The sequence below is a fragment of the Ambystoma mexicanum genome, unplaced genomic scaffold (genome assembly GCF_040938575.1).
Source record: "Ambystoma mexicanum isolate Mex_15411 unplaced genomic scaffold, UKY_AmexF1_1 Mex_scaf11, whole genome shotgun sequence".
NCBI lineage: Eukaryota > Metazoa > Chordata > Amphibia > Caudata > Ambystomatidae > Ambystoma > Ambystoma mexicanum.
The window spans coordinates 2,985,806-3,007,023 of record NW_027182336.1 but is presented as its reverse complement, the minus strand read 5'-3'; the positions used below and the strand labels follow the sequence as shown (position 1 = coordinate 3,007,023).

Genomic DNA, 21,218 nt, shown 5'->3' with positions numbered 1-21,218 from the left:
ACGAACACTCTTTCTGCCTTTACTGCCTTCATGAGGACAAAACGCACGTGGAGAAGGACTGTGCGTTTTGCGGCAACATGTCGGAACGGACCATGAAGGACCGTCATCAACGCCTCGCCAACTGGCTGGAGGGTAAGAGCCCGTCTGGCGAGAAGAAGAAGAAATCCGAGCGGTCTTCTAAGACCTTTGAGGGCGCCCCGGCGACGGGGGCCCAACATAAGGCCAAGCACCGCGAGTCCGCTGGCACCGGGAGCGCCGAACGGTCGGGCTCTACGGGCGCCAGGCAGGGCGCACCCTCCCCGGCACCATCAACCACGAGCCAACGCTCTGGGTCGGGTAAGAGGAAGGCCGAGCACCCGGCGAAGCTCCTGGAAAGGCCCCGGTCGAGCTCTAAGGCAGAGGAGGAGCGTGGCAGTGCCCCCTCCCTCAAGGATAAGGCGGTGAGCGCACCTAAGGTGGTGAAGGCCTTGATCCATCCGACCAAGCCCTCTATCGAAACGGTCGCGGCGGCCCTGGCCCAGCCTGTGGAGGCTGCACCAGTGGTGGCGACCTCAGGGCCCAGAATCTCCCTGCCTCCTCGGAGGGAGTCTTCTTTTGTGCCCATCGATAGGACCCCCGTGAAACCCTCCGTGGGGAAGAAGAAGGGGGGGCAGGGCGTCGTCGTAGATTCGGCCTCAACCTCAGAAGAGGAGCTGATCGAGGTCTTAAGCCACGGCCTAGGCGTGGAACAAGACCAGCCCGTCGGAATGGGCCCCGATGCAGGTGACGACGACGACATCGTCGAGGATACCGACGGGGCCCCTGCTCGCCCGTCGGATTCCCCTCTGCCAGCGCCGCGAGACAACTCGGCGGCCATTTTGTTGGCCATACAGTCCTTATGCACTGAGATAAGGACGAGGCTACCGTTACCGACGGAGGAACCTCTCCCGTCGGGGGATCCAGAACCGGGACCTTCTGGTGTTCCCCCTACCAAGAAAAGAAGGATCCATCCTCCACCTCCTTTTCAACCGTCGCGCCCCGTCCAGCCCTCCTCCCCGTCCACCCGAGGGGATGATACGGGGACTGACACGGCAGCGACGGGTACGGACGACGAGGCATACGACGAGGATTTTCCGTCGTCGCCTCCCACCAGGGCTTCTCCGCCCGACGAGATCGGATCTTTCCACTCCATGATCTCCAGGGCTTCCGAGCTTTTCCAACTCTGCCCTGAGGAGAAGAAAAAGGAAGGCTTCCTTTATCAGCGGCGCGAGGCCAAGAGGAAGACGGTCCTCGCAGTGCCTCTGTTGGACGACATTTGGGATGAGGGCCTTTCCCTCCTCAAGAACCCTTCCACGACGCCAGCTAGAAGAGACCGGTACGAGAAGAAGTACCGGGTCCCGGACACGGCCCCCCTATGCCTCCGGGCGCAGCCTACCCCGGACTCCGTCGTCTCCGCGGCAGCCAGGAAGAAAGCGGGGGGGGGTGCGGCCTCCACATCGACTTCCCCGCCGGACGGCGAGGGAAAGAAATTGGATACTATGGGACGTAGAGTCATCTCGTCGGCAGCGACGACGATTAAAGCGGCCAACGCCTTGGCTATCGTGGCCCGCTACGACAGGGAGCTCTGGTACAAGATGGCTCCCCTGCTGGATTTTCTGCCGGACGACAAGAGGGCGGAGGCCCTTGAGATCCTCCAGGAAGGTGAAGTGGCTTCGGACCACGCCATCACCGTGGCGACGGACATCGCCGACGCTGGGTTCCGCCAGCTGGGCAACGGCGTTTGCCTTCGACGTCGTGGATGGCTCAAAGCTACGGACTTTCGGCAGGACGTCCAGACCAGAGTCCTGGACATGCCCTTCGACGGGAACAACCTGTTTGGGAAGACGGTGGACAATTCCCTCCAGGCCATCAAGGCGGATACTGAGATGGCCCGGGCCCTTGGAGTCCTGCAGCAACGACGGACGCCCTTTCGGAGCGGCGGAGGCAAGGGCGCCTCCAAAGGTTCCGGCGGCGGTTTCGCTTCCTACCGTCAAGCGGCCCGCTCGTCGTCGCAAGAGGCCTACAGAGGACGAGGCAAGTCTAGCGGACCCCGCCGTCGTCGCCAAGGAGGTCAAGGCGGCAAGGCCGCGTCCAAGCAGGATTGAACCGGCCGTGGGGTCGGGCCCCCACCGAAGCACCCCGGTGGGAGGCCGGCTGGCGGGCTTCGTCAGCGTGTGGGAGTCCATCTCCACCGACCGTTGGGTGCTGGACGCCCTGGCCCGGGGCCACGCGCTCGAGTTTCAAAGAAGGTGCCCGCGCGTCCCCCCCGTGGCCAGGAAAGAACTTCACGTCCCTCAACTTCTCCTGGAGGTAAAGGCGATGCTCAGAAAGGGCGCCATCGAACTCGTCCCAAAGAGGCTTCGGGGCTCCGGAGTCTACTCGCGATACTTCCTCGTGAAGAAGAAGACGGGAGGATGGCGCCCCATCCTAGACCTGCGACGGCTGAACAAGTTCATCAAGGCGCAGAAGTTCCGGATGGTCACCCTACAGCACGTCCTGGGTCAACTGGAGGAAGGAGACTTCCTATCGTCGTTGGATTTGGAGGATGCCTACTTCCACATTCCAATCCTAAAGGGGCACCGAAAATTCCTCAGGTTCGTGGTCCAAGGGCGTCATTACCAGTTCAAAGCCCTTCCCTTCGGACTACGGTCGGCACCCAGGGTATTCACCAAGTGCCTCGCACCGGTGGCGGCGCAGCTGCGCCGCGAGGGGATTCACGTCTACCCCTACCTGGACGACTGGCTCATCCGCGCCAAGACGAAGGAGCTCGCCGTGGTCCACACAGCAAGGACCGTCCAACTCCTCACGGACCTGGGATTCTCTGTGAACTACGCCAAATCCCACCTGGTGCCCTCGCAAGTCACACTGTTTCTGGGAGCGAGGCTCGACACAGTGTCCCTTCTGGCCTCCCCGTCGGAGGAGAGGACCAGGACCATCTTGGGCAAGGTGCAACGGATGTTGGTGGCCGACGCGGCCAAAGTGAGATCCGTCAAGTCCCTCCTCGGGATGATGTCTTCCTGCATCTACCTCATTCCCATGTGCAGGCTCCGGATGCGCCCGTTGCAAGAATTCCTGGATGCGCGCTGGATCCAGACGACGGGCAGCTTCGAAGAAAGGATCAAGCTCGACGAGAGTTTCCGACGAGCGATACGGTGGTGGGGCACCCGCGCGCATCTGACGGCGGGCATGGACTTCCAGACCCCAGCCCACCAGGAGACTGTGACCACGGATGCCTCCCTGGAAGGGTGGGGAGCGCACACCGAAAATCTGCACGCGAGGGGACTCTGGCTCCCGACGGAGAAGTCCCTGCATATCAACGTCCTGGAGCTCCGTGCAGTGTTTTGGGCCCTCAGGTCCTTCCTTCCGTCCCTGAAGGGCAAGGTGGTGAGGATCTTCACCGACAACACCACCACCATGTTTTACATCAGGAAACAGGGCGGAACCAGGTCCCCAGCGCTGTCCAAGGAGGCGCAGGACCTGTGGCATTGGGCCGTCGCCCAAGGGATTTTTCTGGTGCCGTTTCATCTGGCAGGGATAAAAAACACCATCGCCGACTCACTCAGCAGGGAGCTGCGCTCGTGCCACGAGTGGGAACTACGGCAGGATCTGGTGGATCGCCTCTTCCGACGGTGGGGCACACCCCAGATCGACCTGTTCGCGACGGCGACGAACACCAAGTGCCGGAGGTTCGCCAGCAGGTTTCCCCAGACGAGGAGCATGGGCGATGCTTTCTCGTTCCCCTGGGAGGGCCTGTTCCTCTACGCGTTCCCTCCCTTGCCTCTGCTAATCCGGCTCGTCAACCAGCTCAAGAGGTCACGGTGCAGGATGATCCTCGTCGCACCTGCGTGGCCGAGGCAGATATGGTTCCCGGACCTTCTGGACTTGTCAGCGTCCCCGCCGATCAAGCTGCCGGCGGACGCGGATCTACTCTCCAGGGAAGGAGGCGCCATCCTCCACCACGACCCGAAGTCGCTGAACTTGCAGGCCTGGCTCCTGCAGCGCTAGAGTTTGGAGGATACGACATACCGGCCGATTGCAGAGAGGTTCTTGCAAAGGCCAGGGCGTCCTCGACTCTTAAATGCTACGGACACAAATGGAAGAGGTTCTCTGTCTGGTGCCACGCACAGAAGATTAACCCTCTACGGATTACGGCTCCCCAAGTACTGCCGTACCTGCTGACGCTGGCCAAAGCTGGACTGGCACACGCGTCCATCAAGATTCATCTTGCTGCGATCTCCCGATACACCAGAACCACGGGGCGGACGTCCTTGTGGTCTCATCGTCTGGTGAAAGAGTTCATGAAGGGACTATTCAGATCGTTCCCGCCGGTGAAGGCTCCGGCCCCGGCGTGGGAGCTCAACGTGGTGCTGACCAAGCTCATGGGACCTCCGTTCGAGCCTCTGCACTCGGCCCCGTTGAAGTTTCTATCGTGGAAAACAGCTTTTCTTGTGGCCATCACCTCCGCACGACGAGTGGGAGAGATCCAGGCCCTTTCCTGCAAGGCCCCGTACTTGACTTTCCACGACACGAGGGTAGTGCTCAGGACGCACCCCTCCTTCATGCCCAAGGTACCGTCGGACTTCCATCTCAACGAACCCTTGGTGTTACCTGTGTTCTTCCCGTCGCCTTCGTCGCCGGCTGAGAGGACTTTGCACTCGCTGGATGTAGCTAGAGCGCTGAAGTTCTACGTGGACCGCACGAAGGGTTTTCGGAAGACGTCACAACTCTTTGTGAACTTTGGACCTGTCAATCAGGGGAAGGCTCTCTCGAAGGCTTCCATCTCCAGATGGCTCTCCGGCTGTATCATGTACTGTCACCGGTTGGCAAACCGACCGCTGCCTGGCCGTCCGAGAGCCCATTCCACCAGAGCGATCGCAGCTACCACGGCGTTCCTATCTGGTGTGCCCCTGCTGGACATATGCAGGGCTGCTACGTGGAGGTCGACGCACACCTTCACGAAATTCTACTGCGTCGACCGGGATTCCAGGGAGGAGTCCAGGGTCGGCCAAGCAGTGCTGCGCAACCTGTTCGCCTGAGGTGAGCCTGGTGAGGAGGTAAGATGCTTAATGTTGAGTTGATGTGATGCTTAATGTTGAGCCTTTGCCACCTCCCGTGGTTGTGCATGTGTGTACTGCTATGTATTCTTTATTCATGAGCATGTGAATCCATGCCAGACCCCATGCTGGAGAAGGAACAAGTTACTTACCTGTAACTGTTGTTCTCCAGCATGGGTCTGGCATGGATTCACATGCGAACCCTCCCGCCTACCCCTCTGCGGCTCTTCACTTGGTCATACTGCCACTTCACGTGCTTCCAAATCTGAAGATGGCTGCCAGAGGCGGTGCTTAGGTAGAGGGCAGTCATTGGCTGTGGTTAGTATGACGCAGAGACCAGTGATTGGTTATTGCTACGAAAGACAGATCAGAAACGAAACTGATACTGGTTTTTTCTTTACCGAGGATTCCCAGCCTGACGACGGGGAATATTCATGAGCATGTGAATCCATGCCAGACCCATGCTGGAGAACAACAGTTACAGGTAAGTAACTTGTTCCTTACCTTCTGCCTCGGGTCTTTCCTCTGCAGCGATTAGGCCCCTGCTAGCATGACCAGGAATCAGGAAGCTTCCTTATTTCTGCACATGCCTGCAGGGGCATGAGCGTGGGTGACGAGACGCCCCACTCCAGCCTGCTCTCTCTGTATGTGAGAGGAGGCGCAGGAGCACCCCCTTGCACATACAGACATGCAGTTCCCAGGCCAGCATTTCCAATGAGCCATCCAAGGCTGGCGATGCAAAACGCCCCCAGCCTTGCATGAGCTTGCACGGCTAGGGAACTGTAATTGTCAAAGGGGAATAGTGTTTCCCTTTGACTTTTAAACAGCTTAGGGAGTGCTCGTATTCCACTGGGCGGGGTCCTCCATAATGGGTCAGAGTGGGTTGATACCCCCTCGCCCTTTAAGGACAAGCCGCCCATGCTCAGGAGAATTCAAAGGTACCCATGGTGATGCGTGTTATTTAAAAGTTCACCATTGAGGTTGAAATGTCATACATGCATAATTTGTGGATACTTAAATTGATTGCATTTATTTCTATTTTATGAATAAATAGACCTTGCATGTTTCTTATCCCAGATGGTGAGGGACGCTCGTGGGAATCAACATTAAATTGAGGGTTCCAGGTTCATAAAAATACATATTAAATAAATAAAATTATGCCGGTCTTGTTTGAGATGGGTGGGAAAATCCCCAAATTGGATATCACCTGATCAAAACATCATACAAAACAAAGAGCTCTACAAAGTCACACAATGCTAAGCATGCCAGCTCAGGCTGCTCAAGTCCTGCTGGGTGATTCGGAAAGATGCATTTGCTATCCTCAACATTAATAATATATTTCAGTAGCCTATGAATGGCTTTTCCATTGATGGGCCTCTGCCTATTTGCATCCTTCTAAATATTATTTTTAACTCTCACTCTACACTGTGGAGCAATTACTGACATTGGGATGGGTTTGCTGCTCTGCTAGCAGTGCAGCTGTGGTTGAATACTGTAGTTAATTTGGCTGCTATTGCCATTGCTTTGAGGAGTGTTGCAATGTTTTGTACACATCACAGAATTAAACTATTGTGTATCTATTAACTCCAGTAGCGTTAGATTGACCCACCTTTTGATATATCCCTTAAACAATTGTGGTTTCTGGTATTAACTTATTTAAGTAACTACTTTCATTTATCTTTCAAGTCTTTAGAAAATATGCCCAAAACAAATTGAGTCACTGCATGCATTTACATTTGTAAAATGGAGGTTGCATCCCTCTCTATATCCTTGTACTCTGCTTTGCCGGGAAAATGGTTCACTTTCTTGAACTATCAAGTATTTGAATGTTTTCTCGGTATGTGGTCCATCAATCAGTATTACTCTGTGATGAAGTCAATGAACAAATCTCTGGTTCCCACCACATAAAATGTGAGCATTATCAGTTGACGCTTAAAAATAAGGTTCTACCCCAAATAAAGTCTTTAAATGTCATGCTAAGGAGAACTCAGCCTATCCAAGTTCAAATGAGAGAAAGAAGATTTGACTAAATACTTGACTGGTGTGAGTTGTGCATTAATTGAGATACGCAATTTCTGTTTCTCCTTCCACAGGAGGTGCTCATTGGTGTGGGCCATTGCAGGCTCCCCCCATTAGCATTGGTTGATTTTCAGCCCGCTAGCACTAACAGGATTGGTAGTTATCAAATCAAATCGATGGATCCGGGAACAATGCATTTGCTACATTTCTGAGATGATCAACTTTAAAAAGGGGGAATCACAAGAAATATCAACATGATTTTTTATATTTCACTTTATGACTTGGCCAAGTCCTTAAAATCTGCCTTTTTTGTTAGGATCGATTTTGATAGAAAAAGAGTGGCTCCAATGGGTGTAACGTCCTATGTTGATCCATTTGTCTTTCACATTTGTTTTGCTAACGTTTCTTTTATTATAATTTATTTTATTTGCTGACGCTCTGTGGTTTATCGTGTTGTCCTTTTTCTCTTTTTTTCTTGCTTTGACATGTCAAGTATTTTGCTTTCAATGTACCCTTTTAATACAAATAACGAAAAAGTCAAAGTTCATCAGCTGGCAGAGCTGGTTTCAGGTTCTTCAGTGACATTTCCGGTGGCAATTACAAGGTGTTGCAGGCAAGGACGATAATGGCTGACTTAGTGGAGCAGGTGCTGCACCAAAGTAAGGATCTTGGGAGTATGGTGCAGCTGTGCTCTTTGCAGAAGGCCCACTTTCAATATCGTGCAGAGGCTAGAAACACAATTGGCGCTTTGAAACACAATTCTGTTGTATAGGTGCCTAGCAAATGCTCGATAAAAGAAATAAATTAAAGTGCTGGCTTGTTGCAGTGGTTAGAGTTTCGATTAAGAAATTGACTCCTCAGAAGTCCTTGGTAGTTCTTTCATATTGTAACAAAAGTGCTGGGGTGCTATCTGTTACGGGCACTCCGTTTTTTGTGCTCCACCATTTTCCTCCTGATTCCTACTGGGAACAGATGTAAGGTTGCTCAGGGAGCAGGGGACATTGAGGTTTTCATTCCAGTTGTTTCCTCTGGACTATGAAAAAGAAGCAGCAATAAGGCTTCCCGATGATCTTCAGTTTGGCTCCCAGATTATATTGGAATACTGGGAGCTCAGGGCAACTTATGTCTCACACAGGAGAGTGCTTCTGCTCAAACATTTGGGGCCATCAAATTATTGGTGGTCAATATATATGCAACTTTTTCCAGGCTACTTGTTGTCCAAAACCTCAAGTTATGGCTTCAAATCAGGAATCCCAAACACTATTGAAGCATGCAGCCTTATCTGTTCTGGGATTCTCTTCTCACCGCCTTCTGAGGTAGGCAGATGCCATCTCCATTTATGGCTAGATCAATTTCCTTTCACACGAAAAGAAACGAAGTTTAGCCTGCACACTCCCACTGGACTTTTAACAAGGGAGTGCTGTGTTGGGAATCCTGTGGATTCAGCATGCTAAATCCCACTATTTAGAAGTTACAGTATGTAACCCCAGCAGCCAGCTAAAAACAGAGCTGTGTGGCAGACCTGCAGAAAGAAAGTATCTCTAGTACACGCTAACCATGAGCACCAAAGGTCTCTCAGAGCTGATTGTTGAATGAAGCTTTGGCTTCAAACTTATCCGACAAAGGATTTGGTAAATTATTCATGGGGAAAAAAAGTACAGGTTATCTCACCAGACGTTCAGTCTTAGGTAGTGATGCCCAAAATCCCCTAAAAAGTTGCTAGTCAGTACCTCTGGGCCTTGGTGTTATGGTCAAGCAGGAGGAGGCACTGCACGGGTGAGACAGCAATGAGAGTGTAGCTTGAGAGAGGACTGTCCAAGGAGGCTGGCCAATAGACACACATGGCATACCATTTAGTTGTGGTGGCATCAGCAGACTAGGTAGGGTGTGGATGGGGTTGGGAGGGGTCGCAGTGAACAAGGAGCTTGAAGGAGGATGTTGAGATGAAACCTAAGGTTTCAGATTAGACACAGCTTGTGACAACCAAACTAGTGCTGTTTAAAATAGAAGTGGCAACAGCGTATTGGTGTCCCACACTGCTTGACCAATATAATGCTTATAGAACTATCCAGCCATCAATTGAGGGGTCTCTGAGACCCAGAAATTATGTCAATCTGACCATTCCGGTAAAGAGCATGCTATTGCTGCCGTAGCCAGCATTTCAAACTACCCACCAATGAGCCTGGACATACTGAGCCAGGCCCACTCTATAGTTGCTTCGCCACTTGGAGCTGAATCACACCAGTTGGAGAGCTGCTGGGTAGAACTGGTACGTACTCTGTGCAGCAACTGTTGCAATCACCCAAGCGTTCCCCTGTTGCACTCAATGAAGTTGCAGTGAGGCTATTTGCAGAAACGTAGCAATCACACAAGGTAAAATAGGCAACCTGGAGGCACGTTTGACCATGATTAGAAAGATGCAATTGGCTTTTTTTGATACATGCAGAATGTTCACGCACTTTTTTTGTAAGGAATGTTCCATACTTATCCTTGTGAATAAATTCCCATCTTCTGATAATTTTCCCATTTCACAATGATACACAAATGGGAAGAATAATTGAACTACATACCAATGTTTGTGTTCTGGTGAAAATTGATATCTTCAGTACCTTTGTGCACAAGTGCATGACGGGCTAATAAGCCCAACTTTCCTTTATTAAATCATTTGCATATACCAATTTTTTAACCAGTTACGTTTGTTTAATGCCATCAAGTATAAGTGTCCGAAACATTACATTCTCAAAGCAATGGCCTGGTGGAAAGGATGTACTTGTCTGATAATTAGTCATCTGGCATGTAGATTAGGGGCAAATAAGGCAAATTAATTTCAAGTTGTCCATCAGAATGTGGCTTCTACAATTTCTGTTACAGTTACAGAAAACAATGTGTAAGTAAAAGAACCATAGGTTCTGCTAAATATCAAAGGAAAACCCCCATCCCATACTGTAAAGTGGTCTTCAAATGTTCCAAGTTGCGGCCAATGTTATTTGCGTTGTGTACCTAAAAATGCACCCCTTCCCACTACATTTCTTTCCGAGATATGGCGCAGAGGAAGAGCCCCCCCCAAATACTTCAGAACATATCATTATTTGTATGTTATTCCTAGCACGTATTGGCCAATATAACCGGCCCTAGGTTCTTTAAAATGCAGCATGTGTCACTACATTTCACAGGAATTTGAAAGGGTGGATGGGGGGGGCTAAACCAAAATCCCAGTGACATGATCTTTAAAGCTTACCATGTTCTGACCATTGTTACTGGTCTTGGGTTCTTAAAAATACAAACGGTGCCCCAAAATAGACCTATGATGCTCCAACTCATGGCCAATTTCAATCCCCAAACCTCACTAAATGGCTTAAACATTTCTTAGGTGAGAACTCCAGGGCGTCTGTATTGTTCATTAAGTGCTGCCGTGATTTTGAACAATTTCACTTTCCTTGGATGTCTAAAAACACAATTTGCCAATGAATGTTCTAAACATTCCTTGTAAACACCAACTAATGGTCAATGAAATGAAAGGCCATTGCAAATTACCTGGACCGTAAATTAACTTGGTCTAACTTTCTGTTAACTACTAGACATTAATATTTCCTCTTAACAATATTAAGTTGTTTAAGTTATCATTTGTGTTCCTATCATTGTTTCCACCAGTTGAACACTGGAATCGTTCATCGAAGTATGGAGGTGGCTCATTCTTGCATTTGATACACACATTTTGTGCATTGCCTACACATGGTTGGGGACCCCGGTTTACGACATTCACCCTTGCACTTTCCAACACCTGAAGTTGTGAAGAGCGTTTAAGACCCACTAGCTATGCACTACCCGGGGCACCTAGACTGTAGCATTCCTCTTTGGCCTGTCCCAGCTTCTCCTCCACCCACTACTTCCTTTACTCCCTCTTCACGAAGGCTTTCTGGGCTCCAAAGCTATCCATGGGTGGTGTGGGCGCCTCAAAAAGACTAAAATGAATATAGGCAGCGTAATGGCAATGAAAGCCGCAGAACTGGCTAAAATCACAAATATGCTGTTCTCTGCGATCCGTGTCATTTGTTAATACATTTCTTTGTCCTTCAACCAGCAGCCATGTTGTGTTAATTTCATATGGAGCTTAAAATCAATTGCTGCACTGTGTTTGATAGCTGGCACATCCTCGACAAACCATTATAGGCTTGTCCCATTACTTTTATGGGGTACACACGTTTTAGGACTACGCTCAGTGACTATGACAAAAAAGTAATCAAAGAGAGAAAAATGTGCTTGACTTCTACAACCCAATGTCACATGGAATCGACATATGACACAGAGACTCACAAGAGCATGTGACATTGGAAGGCAATTCTTAATTGCTGCTGGTGGATGCGGAAGGCTCTGAGGAGGACATGCATTCAAAAATTAAAAGGCAAGGAAAAAGTGAGCATGAAATTGATGGAAGCTTTTAACATCCTTATTTTCTAGGCTCGTATTCCCCAGTAGATACAGAAAATATCTGGTTCTCACATAAATTAAGTAAGGCAGGCAAAGGCATCCATTTGGCATGCGGAAGGTAAGCATTCCCCACTCATCCATGCGGAACGGTGGAGAACGCAAACATGATTATGTTGTACTATTTCCCTGAAGGCAGCAAGAGCCTTGCTCACATTCACCAAATTCACTTCCTGTCCACAATGGACACTCTCCCAACGCCACCGGAGGGGACAAAATCATGCTTACCACAGTAGGGCGAGTCGTCATCTTCTCTGCAAAATCTGGTGCACCCGGGGTTTCTCCGACGACCATGCACTCGGCTGACTCATTCTGTGGAGGAATGGATCAATAGATAAGAACACAGAGGTGATACATCTTCATTATGAGCAAGCATTGCACTAACAGGATCTATGGAAGATATCACTAGTGCAGGACCAATGAATCCCACAGTGCAACAAATATATGCAGTGGTCACTCTCAATCACGATCAAACCCTGCAGGCAGATGCCACCATGTGTAGTGCGTGTGCTACATACGAGGCTTTCGTATGCGAAGGGAGACATCACATCCTGCTGCTAATGTCAACATTATTATTACATTTTCTTTGCAAAGCATTGGAATATTTTGTTGTGTAGTTTTATAGAGTGCCATCCAGTCAATGCAGGCAACAGAGAGCTGTAATTGTTCGTTGGGTGTTCACCCAGAGGGTGGGCGAGGGTGTGGGGGGAGGGGTCTAGACAAAAATTAAGCTGGTAATAATGTCTCTTGGAAGAGATATGCATGAGATGAAATAGACATAGGAATGTCATATACCCAGGTGTTGGCGCCCCGCTGCTTGCTTTTGTCCCTGGAGGGACACCATACTTTCTAGCCATGCCCCCTCGCCTACATCTTTCACAGACCCCAGCCCGAACTGGTGATGCCAGCAGGGTTTAAGGGCACGGGGTGTTTGTCGGCGCGCTGCTTGCTTTGTCCCTGGAGGGACGCCATACTTTCTGGCCACGCCCCCTCGCCAACATCTTTCACAGACCCCAGTCCGAACGGGTGAAGCCCGCGGGGGTCAAGGGCGCAGGGTGTTGGCGGGCCGCTGGGGGTGTTTGCAGCCCCGCGGGGGCCTGATCTGATGGACTGGATAGTGAGGTGAGCCAGCCAGTGTCGTGGGCCTTCAGAGTTGGGGGTGGGGGGGAGTGGGACCTGACCTTTCTCCACCAGCATATAAGGTCGGGTGCAGAGCTCTGTGGGGGTGTGGTGAGCCTTCTTTTCTTGGAGCTTGGAACCCTTGGAAACTCTTGGCACTTTTGAACGGTCTCCCAGTGCCCCCCACTATCCAATTTACATGATGGTTGTCCCTCCTTGTGGTGCCACCGTTGGAGCCTCGGAAGAAGGAGACATCTCCTCCCCTTTCTCCCCCCACCTTCTTTTGCAATCCTCTCTTCTTTCGAACCTTCAAGGACCCCAGGGCCCACTGGCATACCCATTCAAGGAAGAAAACCGAGGAGGGGCTTGTTGTGCATGGCTTCAGGGGTCATGCAGGGAAATGGAGTATGTCTTGGGACCCCCTGTGGGAGTGGAGCACCTTCGGCCGCTGCCTGCAATAAAGAGAGTGACAAAGAGGGTGTCTCTGGGGAGCCCATGTCTTTGCATCCCCACATGTACAGTCCACTGGCAGGGCCCCCACTATGGCCCACTGGGCCTTGCAGTGCCGTGCCGTTTCCTCACTCAACAAATAGTCTGGCTAGCCCCTCTCTGGAAGGATTTGCACCCCCTGCTAACCTGCTTACCCCTCATGGGGGCTTTGACTGTGTGGCTACCGCCGATCTTCTGAACAATCTGGCAAATGGCTGTGAGAGGATCTTTTGAGGAGTCGACCAGAGGTGGTCCACCCCCCCCAGTGTCACCTGTCCGGAGGGAGACCACTGGGACCCTAGTCTCGGGGGTCGAGCCCTTACCATTGCGGAACCCCAGTAGGAAAGCCCAGGGCAACTTGCGCTCGGTAGGGAGGGAGGACAGGGCCTCAATCCCTGGTCTGTGTAGGCCTCTATCTAGGCATAATTTACCTGAAGGCCGTAGCAGCCCCAGGGTGTTTCTCCATGGTGTCCCTAACTATCCATTGACTCAAGAGAACCAAGGGACGCCGTTCGGAATAAATGTCTTCACTGGTTGAGGGCGGTGGGGGATTGTGGGTTTGTGTCCAGGGGCTCTTTGTTGGAGTGTACCAGACTGTCTAATCCCTGAGCTAAAACGGACATTGGGCCTCATTCCAAGTCCAGCGGTAACCGTGCCGGAAAAACCGGCAGGGTGCCGCCGGACCCGGAATGAATTACCGGCTCCGGACTTGCCAGAATTACCAGGGCATTACAGCCCCGGTGATGCGGTAATTCCGGAGCCGGCATTCTGTTACTCCCCATGTCTCACACTGGGGATCCCCCTAGCAACTGTCCCCTCTCAGGGGCAAATCTGACTGCCTTGGGCCCAAGGCACCATGGGAACTGGCTGAGGCCAGGGGCTGGTGGGACCTGATCATTGGCTTAAAGACCTGTTCGGGGGCTCCCACGGAGGGGACGGTCCTTTTGCACTGTTCTGTTGTTTTCTTTTTATGTTTTTTGTAATTATGCATCAGAACTATATCTTTATTATCAGAACTGTATTTGTAGGATGTACATTGATGGCCTTTTTTGGCCAAATAGAGTTGTTTGACTGACTGACAAATATCATTATAAAGTTGGATTCACAAAGCCTCCTTCCATGCAGGTGAAGCCACGCACTGACTAGTAGACCCCCTTCGCTTGCTTGGAAAAAAAGGGGAAGCACTTTACTTGCCTTTGTGAATCCAGATGCACCTTTGATATATGAAAAAACAGGGACTCAGGCTACCCCACCTGTCTCACACTGGCCGGGTATGGATCCAGCACACTTTTTTAACAGAGCCCTGCAAGTGGTCTGTACATCAGAGAACACCCAGGATACATATAAAACAATATATTTTATTCATGTGAGTTTAAAAATAGCATAACAAAGCTATCTTCCGAAACCTTTTCATTGCCCGTAAAAGACGGGTTATGCATTGTTTAGGACATCTCAAAAAACAATCTCATGCATTGATTCTTTGCATACAATCCTTCGCAGTGTGGGTTAGTACATTGGGTGACTTTAGAATGTGGTCAGGTTGACTACACTTCTGTCTAGTCGACACGAAATGGTGTTTCGGCACAGAGTAGGTGGCTTGGGTTCTGGTGCCGTCTTCAGGACGAATGTAGTGGACTTGGTGGTGTCACCGATGTATCACAGACTTAGGACATCTAAAGGTAAGGAGGTACAAATTAGAACATGGGTGTGTCTCTGCAGGGACTATGGTGCCTGGAGAATGTGCTGGGTAGAATCCTACCTGAGCCTTTACTTTTCAGTGTCACAGGTAGGTGAAGAATCTCGCTCGGATACTTCACTCCAAGTGCCTTCTGTGCACTGTGTATCATTTGATCCTGTGTATCTAGGATCTGGTCTGCAGCTCAAAAGGCTGTTTAACAAAAAGATAGTAAATATCTGGTGAGACATAGCGTTGACAAGTGGTGTCTACACTTGCATGCGTGTTTGTTGCACCTGTGCTGGCTGTGATATTGGCCTACTGACAGTGATCACTATTTGGCCGTGGTGGTCTGCTATGAGCCCAAACCGTATGCACGTCTACACCAATGTGTGGGTCGCTGGGGAGCAGGGGTGAGGGGTGTTTCTCTGAAACTGAAAAGGAAAGGCTGATGGTTTCCTGTGCATTTTCTTACCAGGCAGCAGCAGCAGTGTGACCTATACCAGCGTTTCTTTCCAATTTCCAATAGTCCACAATGAGTGACCTTTTCAGGATCATCGCGATGACATGTGCTGCCTGCTCCCAGGTGGTTCTGAGAGCATCTCATGACAATATTGCTGTCAGGCTGACTCGTTCTTTACTCACGTGTTCATGGAGGCTGGCCAGTGCATCATCTGCACTGGTGCCCAGCCACCAAAGCATGTGCAGGTCACTCCTGGGGATATGGCGACCGAGAAACGGCCATATAAATAAGCCTTTCTATAAAGCAGGCCTAGTGTGTCTCTTCAGACTGCTCGCTTATGCCATTGCTACATGTGTGGGTAGAATCTAAAGCATATGCCCACAGAGAGGCTAGACATTGACATCTGGCTGAAAACAGGGCCACTTACAAAAGAGAATGAGGGCGTGCTCGCTCTTTGCACATGGTGCAAGGTTGCAGCTATATAGTTCTGCTTCTATCAATAGCTACAGATTGGCAGGCCCACAAGAGAAGAATGCAGTGTCACAGCATCCAGGGAAATGGGAATGATCAGGCCTTCTGCATGTATGCACTGGATAGGGAAGCTGATGGTCTTTTGTGCAAAGATATGATATGGCATTTATTACGCACCTATACACAAGTGTTTCAAAGCACGACGGGGGAACAGAGGGAAGACAAAGACAACGATCTTACTAGGCCAAGTGACATTGAGATCGCGCAAGTGCAGGGTAGGGGGAAGGGAACGTGTGGGGGCAGGGGTAGGGGGCAGTGCAATACATAGGGGCAACAGTAAATAAATAAAATAAATAGAACAGTTGGTAAAAGTGCGGCCAGCTAGTGGCAAGTGCAGGGTTAAGTGAAGACATCACGTGTCAAGAGCTGGTGGGGGCTGTAGGGATACAGAAACAGCCCCCAAGTGCAGGGGTTGCCCGGAAGGCAGTGCAGGAGTGCAGCGGTAGGGGAGGGGACCTGGGCCTGAGATCAGAGGGCAGCCAGGTGATCAGTGCAGTTTCAGTCAGGAGTTCAGCAGGGGAGAGGAGGAGAGAAAGCAGAAGCAAAGAGGAAGGTCTTGAGGTTCTTCCGGAACGGTTCTCCTCAAGTTTCAGGGAGACAGGGAGGCTGTTCCAGAGAGAGGCCCCAGCTGAAGAAAGAGATCTACCACCAACACGTTGCTTGGAGAAGTGACTGACCACGAGAGAGTTGGAGGCAGATGAGCGAAGAGCTTGAGAAGGAACATATTTACGAAGAGAGAGTTGGAGGTAATGCGGCCCGAGGTCCCAGAAGGCGTTGTGGACAATGCAGAGGGTTTTGAACTTAATCGGCGCTGCCACCGGGAGCCAGTGCAGAGATTTCAGTCCTGGAGAGATACGATCTCTGGGCTTGAAGAGAAGGACAAGTCCTGTTCTGGATGAGGGTGGAGAGTAGAAGCAGGCAGATATAGAAAGAGGCTGTTGCAGTAATACAGCCTAGAGAGAACAAGAGCTCTGGAGACAGTGAGCTTCTGGGGGAAGCAGGGGAAAGGAAGAATACCTCTGATGAGGTGCAGCTGGTAGTATGACGTCTTAGAGACGTCAGAGATGTGAGGAGAGGAGGAGAGGGTGGAGTCGAAGATGACCCGAGGTTTTTAGCCTCACAGGTGGGAGAAGGAAGAAGGCCAAGAGAGGCCAGCCAGAGAGCAACAGGAAAGGAGGGAGCAGGTGTGCCGATGAGGAGAATCTCAGTCTTATTTGCATTAAGGCAGAGATCGTTGGTGGCACACCACTCCTGGATAGCGGACAGACAGTCAGAGATGAGAGAAGGAGAAGAGGTGGCAGAAGGGAGCTTGAAAATTAGCTGAGTGTCGTACGCATAGCACTAAAAGTTGGGGCAGAGAACTGCATTGCGGTGGGCAAGAAGTGCCAGGTATTGGTTGAACAGCCAGGGAGAGAGGTTAGAACCCTGGGGAACACCACAGGTAGAGATAGAGATAGAGGAGAGGAAGCACCCAAGTTGGACGTGGGAGGGTCGATCTGAGAGGAAAGAGGTCAGCCAAGCCAGGGCCTGATCGGTGATACCCAGGTTATCACATAGACCGTTGAGCAGGGTGGCATGGTTGACCATGTGCAAGGCAGAAGAGAGCTCAAGAAAGATGAGGACACAGGGGGTATTGGAGTCAAGGTTGGAGAGCAGGTCTTCATGGATGTTCAGGAGAGCAGTTTCCGTGCTTCTGGCCGCTCTGAAGCCAGCTTGATGGTCAAAGATAGGAGTGTTTTCTAGATTTAGACTTTGACCAAAATTTTGAATAGTCTTGAGTACCACTACATCGTTTTAGTGTCTCTCAGAACTGTCAGTGTGGGAACTAGGCCTTGCATGTAAGTCATTCATTAGTTGAATGGATAAGTAGACCTGGCCCGAATGCTGAGGGGAGACCTTGCTGGGTTCCTCTTCACAGTTCAGCTACACCTTTAAAATGTTTACCCCTTCTTCCAAACAATATCAAGGACAATGTTAGACACAGCATTTACTGTAGATCAATGTATTGTATAAGGGAGCTCACTTTTGTGAATCGGAACTCCTCAACGCCTTCTTCTTTCTAAGCAGCTGAGGTAAACAATTGAAAAACATTGAGGTAACAACAAGGTCCAGATGGTGTGCAAGGTGGACTTTGACCAGGAGTTCGCAAAAAGAACGATGTGAACATTACATACACTAATGAGAGCAATTGTTGACTTACTGTTGTGCAGGAAGTTGCCTTAGTGGCTTCAAAGGATAGTTCATGGATTCTAATGAACAAAGACTAGGCATCAGTATTTTCCTGTGGTTGGGAAAGATGGGCATTTGAGAACTGGCAGGGTGATGGGATGCATGTTGATTGGTTGGATTCCACTGACTGCTTGGAAGAAGTTTGCTAACATTTCACAGGATTGGGGTGCAGGTTTTCTTTTTCTCATCATGTCAGGTATCTGTGCTCTTTTCCAGATTTCTGCCTGTTTCACTCTCTTGTGGTTATTTTTTTCCTGACAGTTGTACTAGCTTATATATGATCATTTTTAAGGTTTGATTGAACCTTTCTACCAGTCCATCGGTCGAAGGGTGATATACCGATGTACGCAAGGTTTTAACGTGGAGTATTTCTTTCACTTCTTGCATAATCTTGGAGGTGGTGGCTTGGGCCGTGAGGATTTCCTTTGGGAATCCTACTCAAGAAAGTAATGGTTATATGGATGTTTTAGGATTTGCTGACTTTTGTTGCTCTCAGGGGGAATGCTTCGGGGTACTGAGTTGCATAGTCAACAATTACCAAAATGAATTTGTTCCCAAGTTTGAATGTTTCTAAATGGCCAACTATGTCCATTGCTTTGCGTCATAAGGGTACCTCAATGATCAGTAGAGGTTATAATGGAGCCTGTGGTACCTGAGTAGTTGTATTTTTTGACAGATGTCACAAGTCGAGACATAGCTCTTTAAACCTGCAAATTCTCCTGGCCAATAAAACCTTGAGATCACCTGGCTTTGTGTTTTTCCAACTCCTTGGTCCGCTGCAGTCAAATGTGAATGGGCCAGCTCCAGCACTATCTTACAGTGACTTCGAGGAACTACTAATTGTGTTCGGGGAAGACCATATCTCCTGATGTCCCCTCTAAATAATAACCCCTTTTTGAGGAAGAAAAAGAGTCGAGCCCGACTGTCTCTGGTTTCTTCTGATGTTACCCTGCCAAAGGCCTCCACAAGGGAAGGATCATTCCTTTGTGCAGAAGCAAGGACGGATAGGGGGGTGATGTTTTCTGTTTCCACTGGTTCCATCTCTTTCCTAAGGAGGTCAGCTTCTCCAAACCCTAGGGAGCCCTTTTCTGTTCCCCTTAGTAGTCCCACTTCTTGGGGAATTGGAAAAAGTGCTTGCTCCAGAATTCCTTGGGCAATGGTCTCTCCACCCTTGACCGTATTATGGTTAGGCCCATGATTATGCATACAGATTTTGACTTCTCCCTGAAAGTCTGGGTCTGTTACTCCCACCACGACATCCAGGGCATACCACCAGGAGAGTAATGACTTTTATTGACTGTGGGGTTGCTACTATGGGAGTATTGGCCCTAGGGTTTAACTTGGTATATAGCACGGGACCCCAACTTATATCAGTTGGCTGACATCCCACTCCTAGCACCATATTTGGCGAACCAGAAGAAGGAGTCATAAAAACTGAGGACATTTTCAAATTGTTCTTTATTAAATCAAATAAAAAAGGCCTATCTATCCCTATCACTAAGGGGACATTCCCTGCCTAAGAAACTAAACTACAGGTACTTGTTCAGTCATCCAAAGAAACTCTGGGCCTTTGTAATACCTTATCATTAACAACACATGTGGCTCTCGCCAATGTTCACACTTTCGGTTTCTCAGACTCTTGTAACCCACATTCACAGTTACTTCACTTGTTTCGAGTTGCCTCCACATTCCCTGGATCACCCTGCTACCTTTTTCAGCGCTGGGCTGGTTCCCGGGGTTCGGTGTTTTATCAGGGCCTGTTCCCCTGCTTTCGTTCTCCATTATCTCAGCTTGTCAACCTGCACGCCTAGACAGTCACAGGTGGAGTGGAGGACTTGTGCCTCCCGATGCACTCTGTATTGGCGGTCGTTTGTGGGCTCCAATCCCAGTACGCGAACCCAGGGGTTATGCCACCAAGTGGGATGGTCTTCTCGACCCCGTCCCTGCAGCGGTTGCTCCACTGCTCTCTTTGCCGGCCTTGCATCGCTTTTCTCTACTCCTTCTATTCACTCACACTGCCACTGGCTCCACGTCCCAGCAGTGCTAGGCCACTCCAGAAAGTTCCTTCATCAGAGGCTCACCTCTGCATAAGATTCTCCTTGCCTCTTGATGGGTTCTTTGTCTCCTTAGGTTTGCTGCCCACTCTTAAAAAGGCATTTCATTTCTCTTTGTTTGTTATGTGAAATCCAGCATTCCCTAAAGCCAAGGAAATGGGAATTGTATTACTGGTCGTTGAAGGCCATGACATAGTAAGTGCAGGCATTTTAATTCCCATAGAAGCGGATAGTGTTTCTCTCATATGGAGTTACTCTTGGTAATGGGAGTCCTTGACAACAAGAGGGAAGTCACTCCCAGTGAAGTGCCTTTTGCACCGACCACTAGGGAGAGTCTTGCTTAGCGGGCCCACCTACCTAGCCTCAAAGGGGGTGGCTCCTGCCTGGGTAGAAGGCGCGAATACCCTAGAATCGACACACTATCTTAAAATATGGTTTTGTATTGGGTGGTATGAGCTTCTCCATTAATAGAGAAAACTCTTAATTGGGCCAAGGAATCTGTCTGAAAGGAACTGAGAAAGGGCCTTTGATTGTGGTTACTGGGGTCGAACGAGTTTCTATGCCTTTTGAAAGACTGTTTGTAGTGAGCTGAGCACTGGCTTACCTGATTCTGGGACATAGCACTAGTAAGGTGGTATCATTAAGCATGTATGGCACTGATTTCAACCAAATGTTTGCTATCTCAGTCCACTCTTACAGATGGGTGGACTCATGCCTGTACCTGCTCTACTTTCATTTGGTATAAGAACCATCAAACATTACACACAAATCCTGCAAACAATGAGGGTATTATTTTAGAATATCAGTGGCACTTTGAATCAGAAAACCTAAAAGAGATAGGACGTGTATGGTACAAGAACAAAAACTCCTTCCACTTGACGATGTAGAAATGGAGTGAGGCGTAAGGACACATTCACTTCCTCCTCACACTACCAATACAAGAAAGTCACCAGTTTAGAATGCCATCTAAAACATGTGTTGGCTACAAACATTGGTTTCAAATTCTCATATTTAAATACTAATTTCTGTCATCATTTCTTCAGTTTGTTTCCTACTTTAAAAGTGACAGTAGCCACCATCTC

The 21,218-nt window shown here is 49.7% G+C and overlaps 1 protein-coding gene across 2 annotated transcripts in view; it reads right to left on the bottom strand.

Moving 5' to 3' along the window:
• The window catches only part of LOC138553514 (integrin alpha-X-like), a 1,247,842-nt gene that overhangs the window by 119,186 nt on the left and 1,107,438 nt on the right, over positions 1–21,218 (bottom strand). For both annotated transcript variants that reach the window (XM_069642543.1, XM_069642544.1), the window contains one exon: positions 11,805–11,888. In XM_069642543.1, the coding sequence (XP_069498644.1) occupies positions 11,805–11,888 (84 nt within the window). The remainder of the gene's footprint in view (positions 1–11,804; positions 11,889–21,218) is intronic.